This window comes from Diabrotica undecimpunctata, chromosome 1 (assembly GCF_040954645.1).
Source record: "Diabrotica undecimpunctata isolate CICGRU chromosome 1, icDiaUnde3, whole genome shotgun sequence".
Taxonomy (NCBI): Eukaryota; Metazoa; Arthropoda; class Insecta; order Coleoptera; family Chrysomelidae; genus Diabrotica; species Diabrotica undecimpunctata.
In genome coordinates this window covers 151,469,664-151,485,463 of record NC_092803.1, presented here as the reverse complement: position 1 = coordinate 151,485,463, position 15,800 = coordinate 151,469,664, and the positions used below count along the sequence as shown (strand labels likewise).

Sequence of the window (15,800 nt, the reverse complement as noted above, 5' to 3'; positions counted from 1 at the left end):
TTGTTGTGCGGGCTCGTGTTTAGCGTCATTCGATAAATTTTTAAAAAATATTAAACAAGTTTCTTTTGGTTTTTCATTTGGAAATATATTTCTCCTATAGTTTCTATAAACCGTTTCTATACTTTTCCTAGTGTATCAAGATAAATTGTTTTTTCCGATTCTAACGCCATCTATCAACAATTCGTAAAACATGTTCGGTATAAGAGGTACTTATTTTTTTATGAAGAATCCAAATTTGCAATAAAAAATGGAGGTTCCCATTTGAGATTTCAAAGTTGTCCCCTGCCCGCTCTAGGGGGTGTCTACCCGCCAAGGCCCCGATAAACCAAACTTCATAATGGTACCATCTTTCGTAGCTGTGTTGGGAGCATGCGCTGACAAATTTTCAACTTTTATAAAATAACGAAGGTTTGTGATTCACGAGCTCTTGCTATATGAGTATGTACTTTATTAAAGTATGTGAACATTTATTCTTTATTTGCTGGAAAAAAAAGAAAAATTTAATTAATTTAAACTTAATTTATACATGTGTTGGTAAAAGTAGGTCAGAAATTAATGCTGCAATAAATATATCAACACATTATGCTTAAATATACAATCATATTTTAGAATTTGTTATACAGAATGTCTTACAATTTATATACAGGAGTTCTGTTAAATCATGTTAAATTTATCGTAAGTATATTAACATTTTCATTCTCTCGTTAAAAATTTTATTTTCTTTTTATATCTCGTCTTCTTTTTTCCAATTTTTTAGAAGGTATAAAGAAAAAATTCGGTGTTGCTCTTTATGCAATTAGATTATTATTTGTTTCTTTGTTCTGTTCATTTAATATTTCTGGTTTAGTTCTAGTAGCTATTATCTTGTATTCTCTTCTTTTCTTTCTCCCCAATTTTACTTTCGTTTGTGTACTGGTGGAAATGTCTAAAGAACCACTCACACATCTTTTCCAAATCTGAGCAACGTGGTCTCTTTCATTTTGTGTGCTTCAAACACTCACATCGTTAGATGTGCTATAACACGCCATTCCGTTTTTAATGCAGGAGTCGCATTCGTTCGGTTTTCAAAAGCGTTGCCGCGCTAGCTGTCACGGCTGACAGCTGATAGCCCAATGCGTCTAATAGGTAAAATGCATAGGAATTTACATTCCTATGCATATAGTAGTGTGGCATTCTTCTGGCTACACAGGTGTTCAGTATCTGAATTTAATTACCAGATCTTGTATATTTTGTTTATTAGAAATATTTATTTTTAAGATTATCGTCGTTAATTAATTACTTAGAGAATTTCTTCGTATATTTTATCTGGTCTTGGAGTTTCCCCTGTTTTTACAATGTCAGTGGTTCTTTTTAGTTCCGCTGTTATTCTATCTAATACTATTTGTTTTTAAGGATGTTTTATTTCTAGGTTTTCTCTTATATCCTCAAATATCTTCTCAATATATTTATTTCATATTGTCTCCGTATTTCGAAAATCTGCTACAATTCGGTTATTGTCTAGAAATATGCTAGGGATATTTCTTGTCTTTGCACTTACAATAAATTCTTTAATTTTTTATACAATAATCACACATAATAAGTTTTGACATCAATCTATATTTTATTAAAACTTCTTTAGACTTTCCATAGTGTTATAATTGTTTTTTGGGCTTCTTTGTAGGTAGTTTTCTTTCAGTTTTTATACAAACTTCTTAAATCTATCAGTTCTATTATGTCTTGCGTCATCTCGTCCTTGCTTGGATTGTTATTGTTTTCGGCAGATTTTCATTTTGTATTTTCTACTTATGTTTTGAACGTGCCTTAGAAATTTTCGACGGAATCTAGTACCTGTAATTTTTTTATCTACACAATGAGAAGTAACATATGCTTTTCGCATGTAACTCACAGCAAATTTGTTATCAATGTTGGTTAATTATATACAATCAAGTATATTTACTCAGCTACACGTCACCATGGACTCACGACCTTCACCTTTTTTTCTTGTTTAACTGGATTTTGTACACATTTGCATCGTCTAGAAATATATATGGAAATGTTAATTTTTTGATGGTCTTGTTGACGTCCTCGGTACAATTTTTTGGGTGTTATTGTAGCAATAGATACAAATTATTTTATAGGGAAGTTATAAATTTAAATAATAGGGAATTTACATTATATTCTTAATATATTTTTTATAATTTATCTTTAAACAATTGTGGATAATTGATAAACAAACATAAAATACCATTTAGAAATTGGTAGTGCGAAATTTTGTTATAGTATACAGGGTGTCCCATTAAGAATGGCACCTAATACTTACAAGATTCTCTGCTTTAACCCATTAAGCCCAAATTATTTTTTTTTTCAAATTTTAAAATTTTATTTATACGTATCAGTAATATTGTTTTTAATATGGAAGTATTTATGAAACTCTTTTATATCTTTGCATTTTTGAATACTGACCCGTCCTATAAATAGATTACTGAGCGTTAGTGTTATCATAACTGCAAGTATGTATGAATAAGTTAAAAACAGTTAAGAGTAAATTTTAGGTAGGTCGACAAAAATCTAATGAAGTTATATTTGACTTATTTTTTTGCGTTTGCTAATGCCATATGAATCATTTGTGTGAATATTGACCAATATCACTTCCTATAGAAAATGTCACACCGAGAGTGCAGTACGGCTAATATAGGAATGCACAATTGCCGGATTTCACGCCTTGTGCTTATCGATACAAACAGGTCCAAGTGGTAGTCACAGAACCGTACCCAGATCTCTACGCCGGGCTCTGTTTAGATATATTTTATTATAAAATAATATATTGATAAAATAATTGCCTTCAAGTAGCCAAATAAGAGGCATGAATTTGAATAAAAAGACCTTAAGTTTTTAGCGAGAATTTTATTATAAAACTGTATACTTTATTAAACTAACAAATGTATTTTAAATTACATTTCTTGATAGCTATAAATATACCGGTGGCGAAATTTTAACACCTACTATGAAATTTTTTTTGTGGAAATCTGAAGTGCAGTTTTTGTCCTTGTTAAAACATAATGCAGTCTCGCATTTTTTACACACAACATAAGTTTACCTAGTTCCTTGGCATAGCAACCTGGTAGTTTTCAGCGAAACCTTGTGTTATTCCATATGGAATAATGGTTTTCCTTGCCCACACTTGACCAGATGAGCAGGTATAAGGTTTATAGTGTAAGTTATTTAACATTATATTATATTTATACTTTATTAAACTAACAAATATATTTTAAATTACATTTCTTGATAGCTATAAATATACAGGGTGGAACCTCCGGGAACTCGATTTCCGTGCACCCAGCCCAATATCCGAAAAGCCCATACTGTGATTGAACTGGTAAATGCATTTTATTGGTTATACAGTGTAAAATAATCGAGGCTACTCACAGATATTCAATTAATTATACTAAAGTCGTCCTCTACATCCGAGATGTCGGATTCGCTTTCGCTACTCTCCCCTGTGTTCGCGTGTATTATCAATTGGTCTACGTCATCTTGCAGGTTGTCCGCAGTCTACATCTCAGTTTCCGTTTTCTCAACAACATGAGTGACATAATTGCGCCAATTTTGCTCTGTGATGCGTGCGAAACCTTCGTCGATCAACTGGCGTACCTCGTCGTTTTTAAAAGTGGTATTATGGGTACCTACATATCGCTTAACTTGGTTCCACACCATTTCTATAGGATTCAATTCGCAGTGATATGGAGGAAGCCTTAAAATATAAACATTATGTTGTGAAGCATACACATCAAGATGATACTTATCGTATTGATCTTTAAAAGCACGCGCTGCTTCTAATAGCTCGGATTTCAAATAACACTCCTCGAAAAAAATGTCTTTTTCCACTAGCCATTCCTTGATTGAAGCTTTATTCCAGGAATTGTTAGGGAATCTCTCTTTACGGGAGTGGTACGATGCATTTTCCATTACAATGACATTTCTGCGACCATTATTTGGTAAATTTGATATTAATGTCTCCTTAAACCACGACTCAAAATATGCGGCATCCATTTCATCGTGATAGTCGCCATCATTTTTCTTTGCCAGAAAAACACGCTGTAAGGAAACCTCCTGAAAAACCTGCATGCAATAAAACATATCGCGGACCTCGTTTAGTAGGTGCTTTTAAGCCAGTACTTAAACCTTTGAGAAAAGCATCACGACTGTTTTGTATCGTAGTATCGCACCATTCGTAATTTATAGATTGGCCAACATTAACCCACGATTCGTCCAAATATATGATATTGCAATGGTCTTTTCGCAAACGTCGTATAGTTCTCAAATAATTATTGCGCCAATGAATAATATCCTCTCGCTCCACCATGATGCTTCTTCGGCCACGTTTCTTATAAACAAATCCAATATCTTTCAGAAGTTTGTATAAAGTAGAAAGAGACAACGGCTGTATATTCTCATTACCTTGTATGAAGTTATGTATATGCTTTAAGAATGGCGGCAAATTTTTCATGAAAAATTCACAATGAACAATTCTCCGTAGAATACTTCTTACACCCTCGTCATATGTGAATATTCTAGAATTTGATTGACACACTCGTTTTTTACGTTTTTTTGGCGATTTCAACGTTCCACTCTGTTCTTTTTCTTTTTTGAAATTGTAAATGCTTCTTTCGCTAACACCAGTCCTCAACGAAGTACGTCTTACAGCAGCACTTACATTAAGTAGGTAGGGGGTGAAATAGGGAAAGCTTGGAGTTTATCAAATACTAATTATGACAAACAAGTTTAGGGCCATATTTAGGTGATTATGTTAATGATGGTAATTTGTAAGAAGTTTTACAAAAGAAATGAAGACCCATTTCCAAGTTTCCAAATTCTTTCCTAGAAATTATGTAGGTTTTTTCTATTTTATGTAAAACGTTAAAACTACAGTTATTGTATGTTGTTCTTGTAAAGAGGTGTTCAAATGTTACTCTTATGAATATGATTCAATTGTATATCTCATGTTGACGTTTTATATGTAAAATTCATAGTTTTCGTTGTCAATAACTCATCAATGCCTTTTTATTCTACTGTATACGTATACATGATATAAAATATTTTACTCGTACTGCCGGCAGATGCATTTTATCCAAGCCGGTCCTGTGAGACAATGAGCAATCAACAGCTGGAGAAAACCGACAACCCTGCGCGTTTATTCTCCATAAGAAAAGCATTGCCGTATCTTACCCGTACTGCACTCTCAGTGTGACATTTTCTATAGCTTTGCTTTTAGTGGCATATTTTCCATCAAACCAGTAGTATTGATCCATGCCTCCTATGAATGCATTATATACTTGAAGTTAAGAAATAAACGCCTTCCTTTGATCTTGTGGTTTCATCTACTAGGGAAACATTCATAAAATATGTCGTAGAGAAGAGGAGATGGGACTTTGCTTATTACGATGGTATATGACAGGTTAGGGAGAGGAAGTGAATGCACGTCTGACTTTGTTTGGTATATTTCAATTTTTCGCTATTATCTGCTTCTTCTTCCTAACTGGCTTTAGAACTCGGGGCGAGTCTTCGCGTATCCACTATAGCCCTCCATCTTCTATGATCTTGCGCTTCCATTTCCCATTGTTGTACCCCAATACTACATAAATTGGCTTCAACATCATCCTTGTATTTTTTTCTGGGACGGCATACTGATCTTCTGCCATCTGGTCTCTCAAAAAACGCTTTCTTTAGTATTATGTCTTCCTCTGATCTTACGACATGACCTGCCCGTCGTATCCGGTTAGCTTTTATATGTCTGACGATGTGTTCAGTGCCATACAGAGTCATATTTCCGCTGTTGTGTCTAATATAATTTTTTACTAGCTTCTACCATAGGGCAGCATTATTCAAAGTATCAGATAATCATATAAAAACGTAAAGTTTTAATTTGAACAGAGGGCCTCGACTATAAACGACGCTTTACGACGAAGAGGAGTAAAAATTCTAAATCTTTTATGACATAGTTTTGATGTTCTTTAGCTTGTGCGAGAGATTCTATATTATCAAAATTGGATGCTATAACACTCTTATCATCGTTCCATTTTACAAAATGTATTTCTCCATTTACATCAAATAAAAAATCATGTATCATGAGTTTTTGTATATTGTATAGGACAATCAAATAAATCTCTGCTGGTAAATAATTTATTAGGAATTACACAGTAGCTTCCAGGCTCAGAAATGAAATGTAACATATCAAGTTCTACTCTTGTTGCTGAGGTATATATTCGCGATCATTTTTATCGATTGTTTTGCCAGTATAAAAAGTCAAACAGTATCCGCTACTTCCACAAAAATTCCAAAATTTGTAGCCGAATGGAATAAGCTTTCTATGTATAAATTACTTCAATGAGTTATGTCCAAGTCCATATTATTTCACAATAATTTCATTTACTTTATTTTTATATTTAGTATCTAAAATAATATTCGTTAAAATATTAGCTACTGCGGAATAATTTCTCCTAAATATGATAAAATATAAAACTTTTTATACAAATCGCAATAAACAAAAAATTACTCCAGTCGTCAGAGACGAAAATGTCACTGAACCTCTAAAAACCATACGAACAAGCTGAATTTTGCCGAGAATGTAAATTTTAGGGTTAGCATCCAAAAAGATGCTAAAAGGTTTACCACTTTTATTCTCCTAAAATCCCCCTCGTAGAGGGGGTAAAATGAAAAAAAAAAAATCGATTTACCAAGAATCTGTACTCCATAGAAAAAATATTTCAAATACAAAATGTAGATGTAGATAATTTTGAAGAAAAATGTTTATTAGCATTTTTTGTGTAGAATGAACCGTTCTCTCAGAAACAACGCTTGAAGTGATCGACAATTTTTAATGTCAGTTACGCGCGCGAAATCAATGTTTAATAAAATTTGTGTCATCTCGACGGTACAAATTTTCATCTGAGTATCCTATCGACAAAAATCAAGATGTGTTTTAAAGGCAAAGAGTGTAGCTTTTGTACGCAATTTTTGTATTTGGTCGCAAATAAACCGCGTTTTTATAAAGGCGTTAAATAAATAAACGTGGCGCAATTTTTGCTAATTTGTATGATTCTCATGAGATCAATACAATTTATCCCTTTTATTAACCGGCCACTGTTTGAGTTTGGATAACCAGAGCCTAATCTTTAAAACCTATAACATGGAATTTTGTTTTAAGTTTTGGCAACAAATGTGAGGCATTTGAAATATGCTTAAAAAACGCCGAATTTAAATTTTCTTATTACAAACGATCTAAAACATTTAAAACTGCTTTTTTTCAATTACACTAGTACGTTTTTCAAAACTAATAATTTCTGCTACCAATTACACTCAAAACCATCTTCCTGGAGGGATTTCCCGTGACGTGCCATCGTTTGTAATGTAAAAGTTTAAATTCTGCGTTTTTTTATCATATTTTAAATGACTCACATTTGTTGCCACAACTCAAAATTTAAATTTTATGTTATAGGTTTTGAAGATTGGTCTCTAAATATCGAAATTTCACTACGACCGGTCAATTAAAGTGATACATTTTATTGATCTCACGAGAATTGTAAAACATGGTGAAATATCGAAACGTTTATTTATTGAACAGATTTATAGAAACTGACATCATTTGCGGCAAAATACAAAAGTTGCACAAGAAAGCCGCACTCTTCACCTTTAAAACGCATTTTTGTCGATAGGACAGGCTGATCAAATATATCGAATTTTTACCGTCGACTTTATACACATTTTATTTCATTTATATTGGTTTCGCGCGCGCAACTAACATTCAAAATCGCCGGTCCCCTCAAGCGTTGTTTCTGAGAGAACAGTGGTAGCTTCAAGCGTTGTTTCTGAGAGAACAATTCATTCTACAGAAAAAGTACTGATAAACATTTTTGTTCAAAATAATCTCAGCTACATTTTTTATTTGAAACATTTTTTCCTACAGCGTACAGGTTCTTGCTAAATCGATTTTGTTGAGTTTTTACCCCTCCACGAGGGCGGTTTCGAGGGGGAAGCCCGGGGGTAAAAGTGGTAAACTTTTATGCTTCTTTTTTGGTCTCCCAAAATTAATGTTATCGACAAAACTCAGCTTGTTCGTATTATTTTTAAGGGTTAAGTCTCTGACGACTGGATTAAATGTAAAATAAAAAAAAAATACAATGACTTCTTCACAGATTCACATACAACTGAATATTAAAATGCTGCATAGTTTAATAACGCCAAGTACACTTCCCGTCATATAAAACTGGTACACTTTTTTTCCCAATGTAAACCTGTGTTCAGACTGGATACAATGGCCCGTGAATCAATTCGTTGTTGCCATCACAGATAACGGAATTGCACAAAATCTAAATATAAAAAATAACGTTCAGAAATGTATAAAGTTTTTAGATAGGTATTATTTTTATCATTAACAACAGAAAACTGTATCTAATAAATTTAATAACCAAAGATAGGGTTGAGCTTATATCCAAAATGTTTGAAGGGAACATTGGAATGCATCTACTGTAATTTTATACTTTAATTACCTACCGAACACGAACTGTATTTTGTGTCACTAAGTTTAGCAACAGGCAATATAGCAAGATTAAATTATTATTTATTACAAGAACAATAAATGTGAAAAACTAACATTATACTTTATCCTACGTATTATAAACTATAAAATATCCGGGACGAAAAAACGCTTTTCAAAACGTGACAGTTACAATCCAATATCTCACTGTAATGTTTTATTATAATAATTTAAAGTTATGTTTAGATTGATTATCTATCATTATTTTTGAATTGAAATATTTTCATAAATTATAATAAAACACAAATCAATATGTGGGTACTTAATTGAGATTATGGAAAATTACAATAGTAATAGGAGAATTTTTTAGGATGCATGTTTAAATAAATGTGACTGACTGATAGAGAATGGTCGATAATGTTTTACTTTTTAGTATACTCAAAACTGGCGGTCTGTCGCACAGCCCTGCTTTTAGCTGGTTTCATATAATATTTTCGTTAAACTGACAACAGTGCCCTGGAAATTGTAATGATACATGTGACAATTTCAACGTACACGTTGTACACAACGTACAAAAAACACGATTTTTGGTTATAAGAGTTGTACCAGTTTTTTATGACGCGAACGGTACGAGTGTCCTATTTATAGCTCTGTAAAATAAAACTTATAATGACGATTCAACAATTTATATTTCCGAGATTTATTCATAAATATAGTTTATAATAACCATTATTTAACAAGAATAATCCAGTATATGATAAAAAAGAGCCAATAGAAAACTTTTATTATTAAAACTGTAAATCTAAACGAAGTCAACTTTGTTCCATGTTTATAATTTTTTTATTAAAAATAATTCAGTTTACAACAATCTAAAATATCTACTGAAAATTTTTCTTTAAAATTAAACTAATTTTAAGGGTTGAAAAAAAAATGGCGGTTGTCTGTAATAGGACGCATATAAATTATCGGTTAAAATAAGACTTTTCATCAAACAATACTTAAAATGTTCCTTAATATAGTTATGAAAGTATTTTTTGTAGCATTTTTATGTTATCTACTATTTTTAATGGAAAATTACCACAATTTTAATTGAACGTTACGTTAATTTTGACGTTTCGATTTTTTACTTCGGAAATCATTCTCAAAATATTTTAAAGTAGAGAATTTTAAAATAATATGGTTAATATTTTTGAGGCGTTTTCCTGGGACGACTTTATTGAAGAATAACTTATTCGATTACATGAAAATAACATTATCTTGAAAACACCTGTCCAGAAATTATAAGCATGTGATTTGTCTTTAAAAAGGCAAATACACCCTATCATGACAGTAAGATTCGTTGTATTTTTCAAGTCAAAATTAGAATCGATATGCCAGGAGTATTTCAAAATAAAAATACTATTTTGCAATAGAGACTTGAGTCTGAATACTCGATGTTGTGCCATTAAATGCTACGCACTGTCTACACCGTTTACGGAGTTGAGGAACGGACGTTACGAGCCAGAACCATGTCATGTCTGAATTCTTTTGAGATGTGGCTGCAACGGCGTGCAACGTCGGTTATTGAAAATACCATGGATCGATAGAGTATCAAATGATCGAGTATTGGAAAGGATGAATAAAGATAAGGAATTATTGACAATTGTCATATCTTAAGAAACGATAAGTGTGGTTTTCTGTAGTTGATCGTTGAAGGAATGATCGAAGGAAGGGGAGGCATCGTACGAAAGAAGTTCTCTTGACTGCGAAGTTTACGCCAATGGGTCGACATCAGGGAGGCCAGCACAATTATACGATTAGCACAAGGTAGAGAGATAGAGGAGATGATACAACATCCGATGAGGAGAGTACAAGAAGGAATACCTCGTCTTTAATTAAACAAATATTTCGAGTTTAGTAAAGAACTTGCTTTACGTCTTCATTAAGAACTTATTCATAAAGTATGTTTCTGGATTCTAAAATAAACACGTTGAAAAGTCCTTGTTGCTATATTATTACTATATTAGAAATTATATTAGAAATATAATTTCTTAACAAACAAAAAAGAATTATTTAAAGACGTAAATGTGGTAAACCAGTTCATTACAAGCAGTGATCATAGGTTAGTAAGAGCTAAAATAACGATATCAACCGAAAAAGAAAGACTCAAAATGATAAATAAGAAACAACCAAAGAAATGGACAAAACCAACTAACATTTAGGAGTTCGAAAAATTTATTAGTAATTCATTGAAAGATACAACAACAGCAGACATCAATATATTGAAAAAAAACAAATAGTCAACACAATGCAACAGGCTCAAACTAAATATTGTCCGACAAGCAAAAAAGATGAAAAACTGAGTCAACCCGCGAAAACCCTTATAGAACTAAGGCGACAAATGAAAGGAGATAACACTACAAGCAAAGAAGCGATAAATCAAATAAATAAGACGATCACAAAGGCAATAAGAAAAGACATAAGAAACTACAATGTAGAAAAAACAAAACAGGCAATAGAGCAAAATAAGAACATGAAAGTTTTGAAGAGGAGCGTACAAAAGGGAAAAATAGAAATTAACAAACTGAGAAACAGAACTGGAGAAGAAACAACGAACAGAGATGAAATATTAAGAATAGTCGAAGAGTTCTACACAGAGTTATATAGATCAAGAAAAAAAGATAACAATACGGAACCTCCAATTACACTAAAAACTGGGGTATTAAACCAAGGATCAGATTTAATGCCCGATATAACAAAATCAGAAATCAAAGAAGCCCTGAAGAAAATGAAAAATAATCGAACCCCGGGTTAAGACGGAATAGTATCAGAAGCACTAAAAATTGGAGGGGATGTATTACTTGAAAAAATTAAACAACTTTTCAATATCTGCCTTCACAGTGCCAATATTCCAACAGACTGGAACAACGCTACTATGATTCTATTACACAAAGCAGGAGACAAAGCAAATTTAGAGAATTACAGACCGATTAGCCTTCTCAGCCATATATATAAGTTGTTTACGCGAATACTAGTTAAGAGAATGGAAAGAAAATTAGAGACTTATCAACCAAGGGAACAGGCAGGATTCCGAAAAAGTTACGGAACAAATGACCATCTACAAAGTATAAAAACCCTAATAGAGAAAGCAGTGGAATACAATAAACCTCTAGTTCTAATATTTATCGATTTTCACAAAGCCTTTGACACAGTTGAGCTAAGCAAAATATTACAGGCGCTTAAAGAATGCAGGCTAGATTATAGATATACTAAATTATTATACAAAATATACCTGCAGGCAACAACCACTGTCAGATTACATACTAACAGTAATCGCATAAAAATAGAACGGGGGGTTAGACAAGGAGACCCAATGTCACCTAAACTTTTTAATACGGTGCTAGAACATGCTTTTAAAAATTTGGATTGGATGACAAAGGGAATAAAAATAGATGGAGAATATCTAAACAACTTACGTTTCGCCGATGATATACTTATAATAGCTGAAGATCTAGGTATGGCAAGAGAGATGGTACAGGAACTCGTTGTGGCTACAGAAAGTGTAGGTTTAAATATAAATATCTCAAAAACAAAAATCATGACCAATTTGGTACCCAACCAGAACATCAGTATTGGTGGGAAAGAAATAGAACTCGTAGATAGATATAAATACCTGGGACATGAAATTATTATTGGCAGGGATAACCAGACTCATGAACTGAAGAGAAGAATTGGCCTTGGGTGGGCAGCATTTGGAAAACTGAGAGAAACTTTTAAAAGTGAGCTGCCCACATGCCTAAAGAGAAAGGTATTTGATCAGTGCGTCCTCCCAGTCTTGACGTACGGAGCAGAAACACTTACCTTAACAAAAGCAGCAGCTACCAAACTGAGAGTCACGCAGAGAAGAATGGAGCGGTCTATGTTAGGAATAACTCTGCGAGACAGAATAACCAACGAAGACATCAGGAGAAGAACCGGAGTGACTGACATCATCGAGAAGATAGCCAGACTAAAATGGAGATGGGCAGGACACATAGTCAGAATGACAGATGGGTGATGGACAAAGAGGTTATTGGAATGGAGGCCAAGGGAAGACAAGAGAAGCGTCGGTCGACCACCTACAAGATGGACTGACGATTTAAGAAGACTCAATAAAAACTGGATGAGAGCGGCGCAAGATAGACGGGGTTGGAAACATGAGGAAGAGGCCTATGTTTAGCAGTGGACTTTTGAGGCTGGATGATGATGATGAGAATATGGCTGTTGATCTGCAGCCTGGTTTAAGTGAAATGGTTGAATTTATGTAAGAATTAAAACATTAATAAATTGTAACGTAGAAAAACAAGGATGAATAAGCTGAAAAATAAAAGATTAAGAGAGTTACCACTTTAAAATACCTAGAAAGTATCACTTAAGTTTTTAAACGTACATAATTTGAATGATAAAAGGGTTGCTGGTGTAAGCACATATTCATGAATGTTAGGGAAATAAATCTTCTACTCACAATCCGTAATACGTTTTTATTAACTGTGAAACCGGTAGTTTTTTCTCTAGAAACCTTTTTTTTTCAACTTTAATAAAACCTATTACGGATTGTGAGTAGAAGACTTATTTGCCTAACAATCGTACATAATTTAAATTCTCTAATAAATAACACAATAACTAGACATTATAACCTAATAAAATTTTTTATTAACATTATTACTTTTTAATTTAGAAAAACGTATACGATCTAATAGAATGTTATGTTGTTCTATAGGGGCAGAGCCAGTTTGTTGACACCATTTATTTACTACCACTTCTTGACGCAGAGATACACCTCGAGGAGAAACCCATACACGAGAAAAATGTTCCGGGAACTACGCGTTCTTATAAACAACACCGCAGCCAAGCCCAACATGCCTTCGTTTGTTAAGCAATTCCTTCTGTTAGTTGTCAACTTCACCACAAAACTTGCCCCAGTACAAATTCAGATGCCACCAACTCAGCATCAACAGTAGAACATAGGGAATTTACTTCATTATTATTAGTGTAAAAGTATTGTATAGTTACTGGGAAATGTTTCGAGTATCAATCAATGGAATATTTGTTAATTATGTTTTTTAATAAAACGAGTTACGAAAGTTTTTCTACACGATGTTACTAAATTATTTTATTCCTTACATAAATTTTAATACTTTATTTTCCGTATATATATATATATATATATATATATATATATATATATATATATATATAATTAGATTTTTCATTAAAAAACCAGGTATTTTAGTACACAACTTCAGTTCGTTATTAAAATATTTAAAAACATTTTTTTTTGGTGAAAAAAAAAAAAATATAAGAAGATAATACGACAAAATAAACGAAACAATACGTACAATGAAGCGAAAACTTCTAGTGTATTTATCAAATTACTAAAATAATGAAAATATTCAAAAGAATCACAATTTTTAAAACGTTTTCGGTCCTATCTGACTGTCATCAGTGAAACCTGAAAGTAAGTAGTACAGGGTAACATTTTGACTGTTAATTTGACTGATACTTGATCATTTGTAAAATAACTAATCACTTGATTATTTGCACTTACAAAACAATATAAAAAAATTCAAATTCCATTTTAAAAGTTGTAAATATTAAAATCAAAACGAGATAATGATGATTTAAGATTTAGCCGAAAGGGAGATGATAGGAAAATGAAAGGGCACGACTAATCGGCCAGTAAATGACCGTTTTAGAGTGTAATTTTCTCGCCACGATGGATTTGCTTGAAAATTTAAATTTAGGTTCCTTTTTCCCTCTACTTCACTTTTGGACTTGGTCATTTAACAGTTCAGAAGTCCGTTAATGGCTAAATTGGCTAATTCTACCCAACTTTTGTTCTGTAGAGCTTTTTCACCAAGACAATCCTTTTTGACTTATTGTCGAGTGAAAATGTTTATTTAAAAATAACTTAATTAATTTAATTAATTTATTAAAAAACTTAGTTAATTTAAAAAAAAATTCTTAACAAAAATGTACCTTGTGTAGCTAAATGAAGTCTGTAGACCCAGAGATGTAGCTCATGAAAAGTAGGTTCTTATTTGTCAAATTCCAAATCGAATATTTCAACGTATAACCAAAAAATGAAGCACTTTTCGGGGAAAACTCATAAAAACTTTTTTAAAGTGTTAAAAAAAAGCTTAATTTTGTTTTTTTTAAGTTCCTAGCATCAAAACTAAGCGGGTTATGCTCAAAATAAAGTTGGTCCCTTTTTTTTGAAGTAACCCAAATGAAATGAATTGTTAACGGTTTACGATTTACTTTATTTATGTATTGTTTATATGATCTGTAAGTTTGACCGGTTCAAAGTGCTTATTTTTGAAAACATTTGGTTTTAATTTAAAAAAATTTGAAATTTTGAAAAAAAAACTGCGTTTTTCAAAATAACTTACAAAGTAATAGTAATACGAAAAATGTCGAGGAGTAAACTATACCTATAGATTTTGCTTTTCTGAACATTTTGGTTTTTTTTGTAAGACAAAAATTGGTTAAAATATGGCTGTTCAAAATTTGTATTATAGTTCAAATAATACACTCGTGATTAGTGACGGTTTTAAAAGAAAAAAAAATGGTTTAAAAGAACTAATTTAAATGATCTTATTGCCCTTAAAAAAAACTACAAAATGGTTTTTTTGAGCACTTCATAGCTTAAAAGCTAACCGAATATGAGTAAAAATTAATACACATATTTTAGGAGATATTAGAACGCATATACTGGAGCATTGTAAGATGCACATAATGTGCTATTATGGCGCGTAAATACTTTCACCTATCCTTAAAAACTACTAAAGGTTGTTTTTTTATGTTGAAATAAAATAAATGTATAAAATTTTGACTAAAAAAAGTTATTGTATTTCTAGTTTTAATGAAAAAAAAAAAAAAAAAAAAAAAATACTACAACTATTCGAATTTCTTCGCAAGGGGTGGTTTTCATAAGGGTAGAAATTGTGTAGTTAACAATAATTTAAACAGTAAAGACATCTAAATTTAATGTCACATATAATTAAACTTGAATTTACAATATGATTTTTTCTAATATGGGTAGTTTTCACCTCTAAAAAATAAAAAGCAACTACTGGCGTAAGTCCAATTTTTAAGTGGAGGCTAAGCATAACCTAAATCCAAAGTTCCATGCATATCAGTGGAGGCAAGATATTCAATGAAATTGTTTTAATTATAACTATTCTAGGGGGTAAGATTTAGGGGTTAAACTGTGATAAAATCTTAAATTTTGTTGTTCATTCTTAGTTGACATTCATTCACTTCATTA

The 15,800-nt window shown here is 32.0% G+C and overlaps 1 protein-coding gene across 1 annotated transcript in view; it reads left to right on the top strand.

Annotated features, from left to right (window-relative positions):
* Nucleotides 1–13,628, top strand: part of Kr-h2 (transmembrane protein 33-containing Krueppel homolog 2) — a 59,441-nt gene extending 45,813 nt beyond the window's left edge. The window contains exon 5 of the mRNA XM_072520228.1: nt 13,251–13,628. Coding sequence (XP_072376329.1) covers nt 13,251–13,491 — 241 coding nt within the window. The 3' untranslated portion in view covers nt 13,492–13,628. The remainder of the gene's footprint in view (nt 1–13,250) is intronic.
* Nucleotides 13,629–15,800: the final 2,172 nt, after the last annotated feature.